Source organism: Taudactylus pleione, unplaced genomic scaffold, assembly GCF_031769625.1.
Source record: "Taudactylus pleione unplaced genomic scaffold, aTauple2 ptg000451l, whole genome shotgun sequence".
Taxonomy (NCBI): Eukaryota; Metazoa; Chordata; class Amphibia; order Anura; family Myobatrachidae; genus Taudactylus; species Taudactylus pleione.
Genome location: NW_028284853.1, coordinates 6,223,592 through 6,241,802, shown reverse-complemented (window position 1 = coordinate 6,241,802; position 18,211 = coordinate 6,223,592). Strand labels below are relative to the sequence as shown.

General features: G+C 46.5%; 1 protein-coding gene across 1 annotated transcript in view; it reads right to left on the bottom strand.

Annotated features, from left to right (window-relative positions):
- Nucleotides 1-10,309, bottom strand: part of NLRC3 (NLR family CARD domain containing 3) — a 45,850-nt gene extending 35,541 nt beyond the window's left edge. The window contains exons 1-2 of the mRNA XM_088448113.1: nt 9,940-10,309; nt 8,172-9,849 (exon numbers count right to left, since the gene is read on the bottom strand). Coding sequence (XP_088304239.1) covers nt 8,172-9,849; nt 9,940-10,309 — 2,048 coding nt within the window. The remainder of the gene's footprint in view (nt 1-8,171; nt 9,850-9,939) is intronic.
- Nucleotides 10,310-18,211: the final 7,902 nt, after the last annotated feature.

The window sequence follows — 18,211 nt, the reverse complement described above, 5'->3', positions numbered from 1 at the left end:
GTGTATGGTTTCTTGTGTGTTCCAGTCTTCCTTCTCTCTGTTCCATATTCTCCTCCGGCCTAGGCTGCTTACCAACTGAGGTGCCTGTGGTTCGGGGGCGGGGTATAGAGGAGGACCCAAGTGCATCCTGGGAGCTAAAAGCTTAACTGTGTGGTGCCCATGGATCCTGTTCCAGCTATAACCCCAAGGTCAACCCTGTGGACCCTATGGACTTCGTAGAAACGGAGATAACAAAGGTAAGTTCTTACCATATCTCTTGTTATATTAAACAGAGAAATAAAAAAAATATTTTTCTATTATTTTTCTATTTCTACAGGTGTGTGAATTAAACTACCCCCAGTGTGTGTTATTTTTTTCCAGTAGAACCAGTCATTGGAGGGGGGCGCCAGTCCCTTAGTTTGCCAGGGGCGCTCGGACCCCAAGATACACCCCTGTATATGCGTGTAGTATTTAAAAGCCAGCGAGTGATGCGTGTCTCCAGATACCATGTGCGTGGAAGCGTGTCATGTTAGTGTGAAGCCTGGCCAGGGCCGGTGCATGGTTTCCGGGCGCCCTAGGCAACATTTCACCAACCGACCCTGCTCCCTCCAATTCATAATATGTCATGCATCAGTCTCCCCAGTTCAATAACATGCCACACAGCAGTGTCCCAAATTCATAATATACTATATAGAATATTACACACAGCAGAACGCCAAAATCATAATGTACCTCATAACACTGCTGCAAATTCATAGTATGCCACACAGCTGTGCCACAAATTCTTCATATGCCATTTAGCCATGAATTATGCCATTCATTTTTTTTTTGTGGACTCAGCGGCGCCCTCCAGTGGCAGGAGTCCTTAGTTATCTAATGGCAGCATCGGCCATGAGCCAGACGGATGTGAAGGATAACAGGTGACAAGTTACACGTTATGAGCCTGATTCGCACGCAAGTGTGAATGCGGCTACATCTTGTGATTATTAGCAAGCTGTGCACGCGTCATTGGCGCCACTTTAAATCCTGCAGGAAAATCACAGATAATCATCGATTTTTACCAAACCCCCCGCCCCCTGCCATGTGGATTAAATGGTCTACAGTAAAAGGGTTGACAATGTCTAGGTAGATAACAGCTGGTAGATGGGAAAATGGTCGACACACAAAAGGTCGACATAGATGAAGGTCGACCGGTACAAAAGGTCGATATGGCCAAAAGTTCGAAACAACAATGGTTGAAACTTTTTCCCTTCTGGTGCCTAACCCCCCCTTCTGGTGCCTAACCCTAACCCTCCGGTAGGTGCCTAACCCTAACTGTCCCTCCTAGTGCCTTACCCTAATCTTCCCTTCTAGAGCCTATAAAGGGGGGTATCCACTAGACGATAAAGTTGAACGATTGAACGATAATGATAAAATCGTTCGATAATCGTTCGAACATCGTTTGCAAATCGTGCAGTAATTGTTTCTAACGATGTACGATGCGCGCTCCCGCTGGTCGTTTGATCGTCTCCTCCATCGACTGAACATGCAGGTCAATTTCACTTGATTGCTTACAAATCGTTTACACATCGTTTACACATCGTTCATGCTGAACGATCAAACGATGAACCACTGTCTGCCCACTATAGTTGAAAGCTCTCAATCACAGATTAAAACAACATAGTTTATTGTTAGATCTTTTGCAAATCGTTTGCAAATCTTTTGCAAATCCTTTGCAAATCTTTTGCAAATCCTTTGCAAATTGTTCAGAGTGGAAGATCATATTTCAAGGGAAACTTCAAGGGAAAATCGTTAAGAGGTTGGACAGGGATAAAATCGTCTAGTGGATGCCCCCCATAACCCTCCAGTAAGTGCCTAAGCCTAACAAAAAACAAATGTCGACCATTTTTATGATGACCTTTTGATCATGTCGACTTTTTGTACCTGTCGACCTTCATCCATGTTGACATTTTGCATGTTGGCCTTTTGTACCTGTCGACCTATTGATGTCTACCTAGACACTGTCGACCTTTTTACTGTAGATCTATTGAATGCCCCACCCCCACCCCCTTTGGAGGAATGGCATAACACAACAAATAGAAAACTTATAGACATGCTGTTTCTGAAAAATGCTACCAAACAAAGGGCCTGATTCAGCAGCGATCACTAATGCAATCGCAGCTGCGAATATATGCTAATGCTTGCCAAAGCTCAGCCGGCATAAAGACGCCCGCTGCTGCTTTCTCATATCCGTCCAATGTCGCTGTTCTGCTTAAAAAATCGGTACCATCGATGCACATCGACTGGTCACGCAGCATTTACAACAGGTCTGACCAGCCGCAGACACTGCAAGTCTCCTTACACGCATGCACGCAGAGAGCTCTCATGCTGTCTATGCAATCGCAATGGCTAATTTATACATGGCCATAAAATGGCGTTCAGACGGATAGACACTCCTGCGTTTTTCTGACCACCCCCCTGTTACCACCCCCAAACACTGACAGCCTGTCAATCACTCTGTGATGGGTTCCTCTTTGTGTGCATAATGGCAATGCGATCACTGCGCATGCACAGTGTAGCTTATACGCATGTGCGATGGCGAACAATCGCTCGATCTGTGTCCGTATTCGCCATTGCATTCACTAGTGAATCAGGTTCTAACGGTATATACTGCACCATAGGCTATAACAGGCTCTTATCGCTCTCTGATCTATGTTTTCGGTGCATTACAGTAGAAAAAGAAAAAAAAAAACTAAAGAAAAACAAACTTGTGTCCCCTGGCACAAAATTGTACACTTCGAAACTCAAAGCAATCAGTTATATTATATTATGTTTAAATTATGTTTTTTATTCCACTACTCGTACTAAGGGCCTGATTCAGCGAGGATCGCAGTTGCTTATACGCACGCAATCTGCCAATTGTTACGTACTGCGCATGCGCGAACCAGATGCTGCAACCGGAACGGTGATAACAGTGGTGACACAGATCCATCGCTGAGTGATTGACAGGAAGAGCCGCTTGTGGGTGGTGATGGGGGGGGTCGGGCAAACGCTGCCAGTGTGCGTTTCAGCGCTGTTGCAGGGGCGTGCATAAATTATCCACTGCTATACCATACGCAGCCTGAGGCCTCATAGCGTGCGCTAAAGTCAGCAATTCCTGAGTGAGGTCTGACCTGCCATAGCTGTGCGTATGGGTCCGATGGTACCGATTATTTTGCTACAGTATTTTGCCCAAGTATACGGATGTGAGTAGAGGGAAGTGGGCTTCCTTATGTCAAGCCCGCGATCGCAATACGAATGCAAACATTTACATATCCCCGCTGTTATTAGCAACTGCGTTGCGTGCGTATAAGCAGAAGAGCGATCCTTGCTGAATCAGGCCCTGTATGTGTAAAATAACCAATTTCCCTCTACAGCAATATGCTGCTCATTTGTCACAGGTCACGCATCAAATAGTGTCATTTACAGCACAAAACAAAAATGCTCATAGAGTTTAAAAATTCAAAGAATATTTATATTTTTGAAACTTGTAATGAAATCTATTTTATATATACAGAAGTTAGGAATAAGCATCCACCCCTAGATTCTTTCTCTTACATTGTGTAATTAAAACGTTTTATTCTGGAATTCTTACAACTGAATACCACGAGACTTGAATATCAGATAACAGCAGAGGGTCTATTTGGATGAGCCAGCTGTGCACATCTGTATAGGCGCATTCTATAATACTGCCCCAGTTTCATCATATTAGATGGGGACACTAGGGGAGCAGCAATTTCCGAAATCATTCCACAGATTCTCGATTACGGGTGTGGTATGTTAGGTCAACGTGCATCAGTTCGACATGCGTATGTCGACGTGGTCAAAATATCGACAGTGACCATGATAACATTCATCATGTCCACACGGATGACATATTATTATTATCTTTTATTTATATGGTGCCACAAATGTTCCGCAGCGCCTTACATAGTACATAAATATTGATTATAACACTCACAATAAACAACAGGACATAAGCAACCAACTGTTAGGCGCCAAAGTGAGGAGTAGATGAAGGTATAAGTAGGGGGAAACACAAGAGGGTAGAGGGCCCTGCTTGTGAGAGATTACATTCTAATAGGGAGGGGCAGACAAACAGGGGTGACACAGATGGGATAGACAAGGAGGAAGGAGCAAGTAGCAGGAGTTTAGAATGAGAGCTGACAATATAGACTGTCAACCTAACATCCCTGGTGGCCCAGCGGTCACTGGTCCAGGCGGGTGCAGCATCATCTTCGGGTCCCGGCAGTCATGTATGTAGCAATTCCGACGCAGACATCTGCCAAGCGGCGGTCCTGGTAAGTATTATTTCCCTATTCCTAACCCTTTCCCTAATGCTTAACCCGGTATTCAATCGGGAAACCGGCTTACATAAGCCCAACAGCCGACTTCCCGATTGCTTTATCCCGGCGAGGGTTAAATGACAGGCGTCTAAATCTAGACGCCTGTCATTTTTCTGACGCCGGAAGACTGCGCCTGGCACCCCGATCAAAGGGATTCCGGGCGCCGCGAGCGGACAGCCGCGGGGGGGAGGGTTAGATTTAGGGCACCCGGGGGGGACTTAGGGTTAGGCTAGGGGAGGGGGGGGTTAGGGTTAGGCACCCCCCAGGGGGAGGTCAGGGTTAGGCACCCCCCGGGGGACTTAGGTTTAGGCAGCGGGGAAGGGGGGGTTAGGTTTAGGCACCTAGAGGGGGGATTAGGGTTAGGCACAGGGGGGGAGGTTAGGGTTAGGCACCCCTAAGGATGGTTAGGGGGTTAGGTTAGTTTATACTTACCTAGGGACGATCGGGATTTCCAGCGCTGTCGGGCTGCCGCTGCCGGGATCTCTGCATCTGTCGGACTGACGCTGCCGGGAATCGAACTGCCGGCCATGCATCAGCCGGTATTTCATACCGTTTCCCTTAACCCTAAGCACCCCCCCTGCAGCATAACCCTCACAGTGCCGCTTGAGCCTAACCATCCGCATTCTGAGTATGTCGACATTTCACATGGTGATATAACATGTCGACATTGTGAACATGTTGACATTCTGTTGAAGTCAACATAGTGCCTGTCAACATGAAGAACAATGTCAACATTGTGGAGTTGACATGGTCACTGTAGACCATATCTTGCTGTATGGACGCACTGGGGCTGTAAATCAGCTCTGACATCCCTTACTGTGCACTCACATAACAAAGGGGTGTGGCCTCGCCTCACACAGACATGTCGCCCCGTCCCACCGCATGCCGGCCGAGCAGAGAGCCGGAAGGTGGAGCTGCACAACCAGGCTTTCTTTTCAGGCGGCCCACCCAGTCCATCAGGCCATCGACCATTCTGGCATTTGCCCAAAGCGATGGCCAGTTCCCAGGTGCTTTGTGCAGCGCTATAGCCGACGCGGGACTTTCGGAGAGGTATTAAAAAAATATGGGTGCAGGGTGTGCACACCCTGCGCCCATTATAAATATGACACTGGTCATACTGTATTGGAAGGTATTTACTTTCCGACTAGAACGTACTACTATGGTAATACATTCATCATCATCATCATCATCATTATCATTACTTTATAGAACTTAGGGCCTGATTTAGCAATTTACGCCAATCGCATCACCGTTGCTTCTTTGTACGCATCGGCTGTGCGATAATATGCCACAGTAGGCGTCTTGTGAAAATAGGCGCCTCCTGCCAGCTTCTGTGATTCGCTGACTCCATACGAGAAAAATCGGGACGCATGCTTGTTGCAATAAAAAAATTGTTGCATTAAACTCGAGCAAAACATTTAGGCTCTGTCCGTTGTGACATGTGTCCCTGTAATGGCGGCTGCACTGGAGCATGAGGATTGATGGAAACATACAGTAATGGTCGCATGTGCTTATAAATACTAATATGCTCATTCAAAATCCATTTGGACATAGGGTCTCATTCAGACCCGCTCGCGAGCGCTGAGCGCTCGCAAGCGGATCTATGTTTCCCAAATGCGCATGCGCACGACGGAGGCGCCTCTGTCATGCGCATGCACGAGACCCGAATAACGACGGGGTAGCCGTCGTTATGGGTCTCGCACCAAAGGGGGCGTGCTGTCGATGGTGATTGACAGCACGCCCCCTTTGGTGGGCATGCCGGGGGCGTGGCTGCCCAGACGGAGGCGTTCCCTTGGGAACGCCTACCGTCTGGGTCCGGCCCCACTGACATCACTAGTGATGTCAGTGGGAGTGATTTTGGCTGTGATAGAGCCAAAATCACTCCAGGGCTTGCTGCAGACGAGACCCTACCACCATCGCGACCATCATCATGGATGCTCGCATAAGCTGTGGGTGGTAGCAAACAGCTATGCGAGCGTCCATGAGGCCGCCTCGCAAAAAAAAAACACACCCTGATTCAGAGCGGACGCTCGTTCAGAGCGTCCGGCTCTGAGTCAGGCCCATAGTGTAGTAAAGTTCCACCATCCATTTGCCCACCTTAGTGCTAAACATCTTATCAGCTCCATCATTTATATATAGACATTATTTCATGGTGTCTCTCCGGAATATATTATGCTCACTTGCTTGTCCAATAAACAGCTATTCCCTTGGAAACAAAGGATAAGTGGCATAACTACAGGGAGAACTGCATAAGGGGCACAACTACAGGGGGCACTGTATATGGGGCACAACTATTGGGGGCACTGCATATGGGGCACAACTACAGGGGGCACTGCATATGGGGCACAACTACAGGGGGCACTGTATATGGGGCACTGCAAAGGGCACAACTACAGGGGGCACTGCATATGGGGCACAACTACAGGGGGCACTGCATATGGGGCACAACTACAGGGGGCACTGTATATGGGGCACAACTACAGGGGGCACTGCATATGGGGCAGAACTACAGGGGGGCACTGCATATGGGGCACAACTACAGAGGGCACTGCATATGGGGCACAACTACGGGGGCACTGCATATGGGGCACAACTACAGGGGGCACTGCATATGGGGGCACAACTACAGGGGGCACTGTATATGGGGCACAACTACAGGGGGCACTGCATATGGGGCAGAACTACAGGGGGGCACTGCATATGGGGCACAACTACAGGGGGCACTGCATATGGGGCACAACTACAGGGGGCACTGTATATGGGGCACAACTACAGGGGGCACTGCATATGGGGCACAACTACGGGGGCACTGCATATGGGGCACAACTACGGGGGCACTGCATATGGGGCACAAATACAGGGGGCACTGCATATGGGGCACAACTACAGAGGGGCACTGCATATGGGGCACAACTACGGGGGCACTGCATATGGGGCACAACTACAGGGGGCACTGCATATGGGGCACAACTACGGGGGCAATGCATATGGGACAGAGCTACGGGGGGGCACTGCATATGGGGCAGAACTATGGGTACACTGCATATGGGGCACAGCTAAGGGGGGGCACTGCATATGGGGCACAACTAAGGGGGGCACTGCATATGGGGCATAACTACAGGGGGCACTGCATATGTGGCACAACTACAGGGGGCACTGCATAAGGGGCACAACTATGGGGGCACTGCATATGGGGCACAACTACAGGGGGCACTGCATAAGGTACACAACTACAGAGGGCACTGCATATGGGACACAACTACAGAGGGCACTGCATATGGGGCACAACTACAAGGGGCACTGCATGAGGGGCACAACTACAGGGGGCACTGCATATCTGCTACAAGGGGTATTGCATACGGGGCACTACTACAGGAAGCACTGCATAATGGGCACTACTACAGTGGTGTGACACAATGTCATGCTCATGCAAATCTCATACCAAAGACGTCAGCAAAAAAACGGGGCATGGCCTTGTGACAGCTAGGCCACACCACTTTTTTGCAAATTATCTACTGGACCGATAACAAGTTATTAACCCAGGCAAGAGAAGGAATCCCTTATCTAACCTAGGGGGGTGCAATAAGTGGCCCTCCAGCTGTTGCTGAACTACACATCCCAGCATGCCTTGCAACAGTTTTAGCATGGCCAAATAGCAAAACTGTGGCAGGGCATGCTGGGATGCGTACTTCTACAACAGCTGGGGGGCCGCTAATTGCCCACCCCTACTCTAACCCCTAACCCTTATACCCTAATGGGCACACTGGATGGGCCATATGGTTCTTATCTGCCCTCAAATTCTATATTTCTATGTAAGATAGCAATTACCTTAGGTTGGTACAGTATTGTAGCTGTGGTAGGAAGTTCTTTACGAGGTTGTAATTCAGGCACTGGCACAAATTTATTTCTTGGACAAAGCTGTCTGATGTTCGCAGCAGGTAGGCAAGAGCTGAACACGTCAATGGGTTCAACTTTCCACCAAGTGTTCCACTGTTCATCGCCTCTTCAACGGCACTGATCAACTCTGTGTGTCCCATTTCATGCAGGCAGCACATCAAGTTCACCATTTCACATGAGATGGTCTTTCCTGTACTGAGCAAGCTCTGCAAGTAGTCAACTGCTGATCCATGGTAGCTGTTTGGCTCCTCCTTACTCGGTAGGCATCCGGCTAATATACGCAGGACCTGTGGTGACAGTAGCCCAGAGAGGAAGCGGAGGAAGATGGACAGCTCCACTCCATCAGCTTGTAAAAAGCGTTGTGTTGCACTTTTATAGTGATTGAGAAAACCCAACTTGGGCCAAGAAACGCCCCCGTCGGCAAACAGGTCAAAGATGGCACGTTTGGCAGCAAAGTAGTAGTGGACAGCTGCTAGGAATTCCTGCAGTAAACTATGGGAGAAGCTGAAAGCTGGACATGAGGGGGAATGCTGGGAAAGCAGCAGTCGGGAACAAAGGCTTCCAGGCAAAATAGGTGTCTCAATCCCACAGGATTTCAAATCTGACTCATAAAAAACTGAACGTTTCCGAACCAGTCCTTGAAATGCCAGCTTTCCTAGGTTGCCAACTGTTCGCCTGGCACTGGTTGGTTGTTCTATCACCTCCAAGTCATAAAACTGGGCTTTCAAATACCAGGCAAATATGGTTGACAATGTATCTGGTAGAGGTTGATAGGTGGAGTCTTGGGCATGCAGAGCAAACCCAAGAGAAATCCCTATAATGTGGCACAAAGTGGGAACAGTACATAAGGCCTTCAAAGAACGATGACATTGTAGATGATCCCAGACCCTCTCCACTGTACCCTTGGTGTCATGTAGCTGCTGATCCAGAAACACCTTCATTTCATTTGAATCTAGTCCGGATATCTCTGTCATCCGATCAACAAGCCCTGCAGGAATCCTAGCAGCCGCTCCTGGCCTTGATGTAATCCACACGCAGACGTCTGGCAGCAGGTTGCCCCGCAGAATATTAGTAATGAGACACTCAGGCGGAAGCTCTTTCTGGGGGTCAGTGCTGGCCACAGAGTCTGAGAAATCCAACGGGGCCCGTAACTCATCCAAGCCATCCAAAATAAAGAGAGAGCTTGGAGGTGGCACAGAATAACATGGGCAGGCGATGCGTACCAACTTCTCCGCAGAGAGACGATCATATATATTCAACTCCCAGAAATTCAAAGAAAACACAGAGGTAATGTTTGAGAATAGCTCTCCCCGTGCCCATTTTTCCACAAAAAGTCTCACCAGGGTGCTTTTACCAACTCCTGCCACTCCCACGGTTAAGGTGATACGTGGGGGAAGGCAGACTTTTGACAGTGGCATTAGTAGTTTTTCCAGAGGCAATTTCTTGGGGGTTCCTCTCCCACCCTGTCCTAGCTCCAGCTGAACAATATCATGTTCTTGAAGCTGGGCATCGGTGAAACCTTCCACCATTATAAGAGAGTCTAGTTGTTTCAAAAGTGAATGGTGATCCATATATACCACATTGTCCAAATACTTCTTAACCAGAGGATCTGAAAAAAATAATAAAAACACAAAGACGTTAAACTAATGTCAGCAGAGATTCCAAAATCACCAGGTCACCTGCAGAGCACACAACTCACCATAGTGACGCATGCGCAGGTACAGGCAGGTACGGCTGCTCTCTATGCAGTTTTGGAGTCCTTGAAGGTACCACCTGCCCTTCCCACCTAGTATGTCCATCAGGGCCTCTGCCCACTTAGGCAGTGAGGTTAATTTCTGAAGACGTTGGACCTCCTCCACATTCAACATCTGAAGCTCCTGCAGCTTCATCATGATCTCCTGGAGGGATTCCAGACAGGCACTGGATGTGAGCTGTCTCCTGTACCTTAGGATCCACAGACCTAACAGAGCAAGGACAAATAAGTAGGCAGAGGAAGATTTGAGAAAGATGGTGCAAGAAACTAGCAAGTCTAACAAAATAGGCTGTATATATCCCAGTAATACGATCATTACTGGAAACCAAATATCTTAACCTAAACTGGAGACAGAGACAAATCACAATTGTGGAAGTCCACAGGGTCACTGGTAGATATACTCCTAAATGGCTTCAACCCAAATGGGTACAAATCCAAATTATTATATGAGGGCATCCATCCACAAACCTTCCATATCATTGTTTTAAAACACCATGGGGTCCCAGCATTCCTAACTTGTTCAAGATCCATGTCATCTCTAGGTTTTGGCTGAGCGTAGACTTATCCTCTCTGACATCATCCTGTGAGAAGACAAAAACAATTTACGTCAGTCTGAATGTGGGGGCAAATGAGGATAGTCATACAGGGCAAACAAGTAACCAAGTATCAGTTATATTACATCACAAAGAGGCTACCACCCCCAACTACCTATGTAGTGTTGTGATGGTCCATCCTTTGATCTTCTTGTCACTTCACTAAACTCCTTACATTTCCTACTATAGTCTGATATACACAATGGTAAAAATTGAATTTCACACACTTTAAATACAACATTGTGGAGGATAAATTATATTGTCTTTAATTTCTGTGCATGTGTAGCTGCCTGTTCAACTGTTGGGTGGTACAGGTGCATACTCTCAGGCACCTACCGCATGCTCGCCACCCAGACTTAGCTCAGACCTCTTATTCGTATAGCGTGGGTAGTTGACCGGACTAGTGTCCCTGCACATGCAAGATTAGTAACAGGGATGTTGTACAAGCATTGGACGCAGTAATGGTAGCGCAGTATAAGTACAGGTGACAAATGAATGGACGCCAGACCACATGTGCATAATTACCAAAGGTGCAAGGGGTGCAGCTGCTATGGGGCCTAATGTTGTGAGTGTCGACAGAGTTTCAAAGTCAGCATGTCAATAGTATGCATGTCGATGGTGAGAATGTCGAAAATACTATCTTAGCCTAACCACAACCTAACCCTACCTGCAGCCTAACGGTACCCGCAGCCTAACCACAGCCTAACCCTAACTGCAGCCTATCTCTACCTCCAGCCTAACTCTATTTGCAGCCTAACTCTACCTGCAGCCTATCCCTACCTCCAGCCTAACTCTATTTGCAGCCTAACTCTACCTGCAGCCTATCCCTACCTCCAGCCTAACTCTATTTGCAGCCTAACTCTACCTGCAGCCTATCCCTACCTCCAGCCTAACTTTGGCTACATAATTACTAACACCACGTGCAGTTCCTTTCAAAGACTATCTACTGTTTTATTTTTAATAATTTCTAATTGCAGTATTTTATTGTTATTTCAAGAGATATATGTGATATTTAATTTATTTTAGATTTGTATGTGGTTTATATAGATATGACATATATGTATATGGTTATATAGATATCACAAAGTTATTATTTTTTTAATCTAAGGAAAATGAATAGCAATCTATATAATCTCTAATTGGTGAATTTTCATCTGGCTGAATCAGTGCAGGTCTTTTTACTTGCATTCACAAAAGAGAAAGTTTTTCATAGATTTGAAATCAGCATACAAAATACAAAGAGATCATCATGGGGAAAATTTGATTTAAAAATAAATAAATCCAATTTTTTTTTTTTTTTCTTTTTTTACTACCTGGAGGCCGACATGTTACACAACATGCTCTCACTGGGTAACAGTAATCCATTGCCATTCACAATTACTGCCTCACACATCAAGAGACACCCTTTATACACCCTTTAGCCAAATATCACCCTGGAATTTCAGCTTTGTGCTTGCTACTTACATTATCCAACAAATATCCGTGCCTAAAATGGCAGCCACACCGCAGTAAGACCCCCGCTGAGAAATGGTAAAGCAAAGCTCCGTTTACCAGGCGGCCACACTAGTGACCGGACAACGATCCTAAAAACCAGAAGTGACCCCCAGCTCGTCTTGCAGATTTAGGAACACTTTGACTCACCACCCAAGTTTGCTGTAAAGTGTGAACTGAAACCTTAATGCACAGGCTGATCTTCTGGCCTGAACATCCTGATGTGCACCGAACTTCCCTTCCCTGGTAATACTTCATCTCACACCGGCAATTATACATAAAGACCGGACAATGGGCCTGATCAGAGCCAGACGCTATTAGCGCTCGCTCGTTCAGAAAAAGGGGGTGGCTATTCAAATGAACCGTTCGCTCTTTGTGGTCTGTTCACGCCTCCATGTCTGAACAAGCGAACAAAACACGTTTATTTGAAAAATACGCCCCCTGGCCGCTCGCATCATACGTCATGTCCGCTGTTTATTAGATTAATCGAGTACATCGATCAGCGTATGAACTGCTCGCTATTCTTGTGGTTGGTTTTTCCTATCACTATATTGCGAGCAGTTCTGACTATAAAACAACCAGGTGACGTGGTCAATGACGCTGCTGTTTTAATTATGCACACCCATAAAACGCCTGTTTTGACCTTTAAGCACGCCTGCGTTCTTAATTCCACTCCCTGTTTTCAAGCTCCTTCCCCTGTTACCACCCTCATCCTGTCACTCAAAGTAGCAGGTATTCGCTATATAGCGAACAAACGATTTTCGTCCACACTGACTGGTTCGCGCATGCGTATTACAAACCGTACGCATGCGCAGATGTGCGAACGAGCGTACTGCCGCTTGCGAGCGGCTCTGAATCAGGCCCAATATTCTTCATGCACTGAATTCATCTCTTTCGGTGACCTCGTCATTCATATCTGCAAGTGCTTAGGGGTCTATTTTCAAACACAGCCTGTGAGATGACAGTTGGGAGCTGATTGGTTGGCACCTTATCACTTTCTTATCACTTTTCACTCTGTCTCCTAACATGCTTAGTAAATAGTCCCCTCAGTCTGATAAAGATAACATGTTCCTTCACTATAGGCATGAGATAAAATGTATGGAATAGGGACCACACAGCATGGACAATTCACCAAAATATACACCAAAGAAAATAGCTAACACATTAAACACTCCTAGGGGCAGATGTACTCAGCTCTGGAAAGTGATAAATTGGAAAGTGATAAACTACAAACCACTTGGGTCCTTACTGTCATATTACAGGCTGCAAAAATGTCAGGAGCTGATTGGTTGGTAGTTTATCACTCTCCAATTTACTTTTCAGAGCTTAGTACATCTGCCCCTAATCCTCTATCGTTACATACACATCCTTATGAAAATACTATGCCAGCTACTTCAAGACTATTTAACCCCAAACATTATTATTACCCTTTATTTATATTGTGCCAACATATTAAGCAGCGCTGTACATTGAGGGGATAATGAACATATCCTGAGATGAATTAGTCTTTACTATGATACAAATAAACAGTGCTAGACTAGTGCATGAAGGGTCCACCAGGTGTATGCAGTGGTAAGGGCCCAGTGGGGTAAGTTCATCCCAGATGCCCGGAGGCAAGTTATAAGTTGGTGCCCCCCTCAATGTAATGTAGCAATTTGCATGCAGACAGGCTATAGATAGACGCAGACACCAGCTGATGGTCTGACATGGAGCTCTCCACTAGTGTATGGTGGCTTCTCAGGTGCTGGGAAGGGGTGCCATGTATTGGGTGGCCGTGACGGTACAATTCCGGGTACATAGTTACAGCCCTAAGTGGAATTAATACATTGTGGACAATGGAGGAGGTGCCCCTGCAGAGCTGGAGCCTGGCAGCAGGTGCCTCCATTGTCTCCCATAGTTCTGCCCCTGTAAGGGCCCATGCTTAAGGGTGAGGTCAGACACAACAGGGGGTGTGGCCAGCCACCACATAGGCTAACCAATAGGGAGTGCCTGGTCTGGGACCCTTTATAAATATGTATAGTAAATACTTATAGTGCATGATAATGTACCAGATGGGTAAAAGCAATGGACTGTAGTGGGGCATACACACTAGACGATTTTCATGAACAATATGAACGATAGCGTTATCGATTATATCGTCTAGTGTGTATGCCCTGAACGACCAACGATGTGCACTCCCGCGGGTCGTTAACAATATCCCCAGTTTGCTAAACTTGCAGCTCAATCTTGGGAATATCGTTAACGATGCCATGCTGCTGAATTCAGCATGGCCCCACCCTCGCCGTCGTTTGTCGTGGCGGACATTGGTAAGTCTGAATACACTTACCAATGTCGGCACCCCGGCCAGGTCCCGCCGCAGACGATATTGCTGCATACATACATCGTCTAGTGTGTATGCAGCTTGAGTGAATACATCATAGTCCTGAGAAGGCAGTATAATGTAAAACATGTACAATAAGTAAGCACATGACGGTGATCACCTCTATATACTGTATATCACAGTTATGCACTGTACATGTGATGGGGGAACCCGGTATTACCAGCCAATGTCTAGAAGTCAGTGACAACTGCGTTAGGCCTAGTAAAGGTAAAATACAGACCATTGTAAACGAAATTCAGCTAGCTAAGCCCTTACCACTGGTATAACTTCTTTTTTCATTAGTGAATTAATGCAGAACTAAAATTCCATTTCGATCACTATAACTGGCAGGAACTGTGTTCATTATTTTACCAAAACACCCAGCCAACAATTGGCAGGTGGGTGAATCGTGGCGTAGGTTCTATACAAGTGAACCAAGCACCCATGTTTATCCATATCCCTGCTCCACCAGCTAACTGACCCTCTAGTAGAATAGGAATGTATAATGTGAGTGCGTAGTCCTGATCCTGACCACTAGAGCAGGCCAGTGGGGCCCACCAGGGACTTGCCCAGTACCCCAGTGGGCCAGTCCCACCCTACAAATAAATGACATACAAACACATGAAACAGCAAGTATAGATGGCTCTGCCCAAATGAGTTTACAAACTTAAAAGATGTGGGGAGTAGCAAAAGCCTAAAACAGAACCACATGTTATCTTACACACCTGTTTACCTTTACTGGATGAAGACGTGTCTCTATAAACATTTCTCGCACAAACTACTACACCCAGATGACATCTACACTGTTGGGTGACCTGACCAGTGCACAAGGCACAATCCAACATCAAGAAGAAATTTCTTATCGAAGGGTAGAAGACTAAAATCAAAGCAGCCATAAGAATGTCAGAGTGATAGGTCTTCCTGAACTTGTACAAGGAAACTAATTGTCTCAGTTCTTCATGGAATGGCTGCAACAGGAACGGGTTACTGGCTGTCAGTCCTACATTGACTGAAAGAGCAGATGAGATTGGTCCACAGAACAGTGGAAAAAGTCATTAACCCAGACCAGTGATAATGTGCAATATAAATTGTGCTAAGAACGTAATTACCTGTTTGGTCTAGGAAATCAACAGCAGAGGTTTGCGGGGATCAGATCACTGTTATTTGAGGCCTATATGAGCTCAACATTTTGATTTACGTTCTAAACATTATTATATTTTGTTACCTATTGTGGTAAAGGATATGGGTAAAAGCAATTTTAAGCATTCACAATATGCTTTACTTATAGTTCTTGTTTTTCAGGTTAAGAGAAAGTTAAAAAAACAGAAGTGACAAACCCACAGACATACAGAAAGTCCATCAAACATCTGGCTTCCCTATTGGTATAAGTATGAGCATTACCAGGTTCTACATCTCTACTCACTGGGACAGGGACACAAACCAATATTTATCTAATGACCCCTATTCTGCAAAGAGAAGACAAGGTATACTGTAGGTTACATCCCCCAACCACGATGACCTCAGATCCAACTTCAACCCTGAAACTTAATCTGAAAATGTCATCTTGAAATGTTGTAGGTTTAAACACCCCTAAAAAAAAAAAGGGTTGGATACGGGATGCCAGCGCTTGGGATCCCGGCGGTCTGAACCCCGATGCCAGCATCCCGACAGGGTTAGGATACCGACACTTGGCGGTCAGTTTCCTGACCCTCCCCCTCACTTTCCCTCCCCGGTGCCTAAACCTAACCTCCCACCTAGTGCCTAAACCTAACCTCCCCATCTCTGCACCCTAAACCTAACCCTCCCCCCTTAGTGCCTAACCCTTACCCTCCCCCTAACCCCACAATTTACTGTTGGGATGCTGGCACAGGGATTGTGACAGTTCTAATGCGATGCATTCCGGAGCTTGGCCCGGGTAGCGAATGCCATTTCCATGGCATTAGCCCAGGGGCGTCTTAAGAGAGGAAGGTGCCCGTGTGCACTCCCCGTGCAGGGCCCCCTCCTCTCTCCTCGGTGGCCGGCAGCCGACTGACGCGGCTGGCCAGCCACCGGAGCATTAGTAGACTCCGGGCACTAGAGTGTGCCCGGAGTCTACTGCGCATGCTCAGAACACCGGAAAAATTGCCGCGGCGGCCATTTTCCGGTGTTCTCAGCAGCACTGACACCCGCTGTGGGACCACAGACAGGTACATTTAAAATAATATGGGTGCAGGGTGTGCGGTGCGGGGCCCCCCTGCACACTCTGCACTCATTATAGATACGCCACTGCATTAGCCATTGTAGCCTATGGATTACTTTTCACAAAAACTACCGGAGAGGGGTCCACTAGCGCATACGTGGTCAGCAGAGCGTGCGCACGCAGAACGGCTCCTGGTGCAGAAGAAAAGGAGTTGCATTCACTTCTTACACACCGCAGGAATGGGCTCCTATTGGAGCAGTGTACCTGGGGGTGTGTCTTCATACTTCATTTCTTATTGCCACGAATAAGCCTCTTACGCTTTAAAGTATTCACAAAAATATTTGCAACATGTTTACAGCAAATCCTACCCCAATTATTACATGACACACAATCTGGATTTACTTGCGGCAGACAATCAATAACGAACATACGGAATGCATAAGAAAGACAAAAGCAACATCTTCTTATCATATGATGCAGATAAAGCCTTTAATAATATTTTATGACCACATCTCAACCAGATAATTAATTAAAATGTATCGGAGGCTCTTTCCTTCACTCATAGGTGCATATTCAATTAGGTGCAAAAAGTCGAAAACTTTATCGCTGTGCGAGGTTTTCGCCGTCATCGCTGGTTTTCCATGCGGAAAAGTATCGCGCTCGTCCAATTCGGAGCTAGCGAAAAGTACCTTCAAAAATGGGGAAAACAGCCTGTACCCCCCCCCCCCCAGAAAAGCAGCACTAACATAGGGGATCACCATAGGGGTGTACTAGTAGCCCTTATAAAGCTATTTTGGGTAATTTAGTTCTCTCAATAGCTTGCTATTAGCGTCTTTGCATAAGTGGTGAAGAATGGCATTAAGCAATTTTTTTCATCCAAATAACTAGTCCCAGCAAATTTGGGGTACATAAAAATGGGTGCTAGCATATTTTAAAGTTGCTAAAGTGAAGTTTTAAAAAACTTTAAAAATCCACCTGCTGCAAGCACCTGCAAACTTAAAAATACCTGGCGCACACTTGGGGACCCCCCTGGAGTAAATTTTCGCTCCCAAATTGAAAGTACTTTTTTGGGATGTTCTTAAGTATTATTTTTTACACAGTTTAGCTTTGGGGGCTGTCCCAAGGGTGCAGGGGGGTTCCCGCAAGTTTGCACCCCTAAACCGCAATTCTGCACTTTTTTCCGCCTGCTTTCATAGGCGAATCTTTTTCGCCGATTCCAATGCATTGACTTTCCACACCGGCAAAGTCTGGGGAATTGAATACAGGGAAAAGTTTTCGCCTTGCGAAATGACGTCACCAGCAAAACTTTTTCCCAAAAGACGGCTTTTCGCACCTAATTGAATATGCCCCATAGAGGGGAAAACTACCACTTACCTAAGCTTTCCTGACTATCAATGACTACAATTCAAAATATCACATATGACAATGAGGCACTTCACTGATTCCCTACTGTCACTGGTATTAGACCCATTCCTGAGTCCTTAGCCATGTGTAACCTTCACCAGAGGTAGGCATAGACTGGTCTCAGGGCAAAACCTCTGCATTATTACAAGAAAAGCAGGTTTCAGGTTCATAGCTAACCTGGATAAAACCATG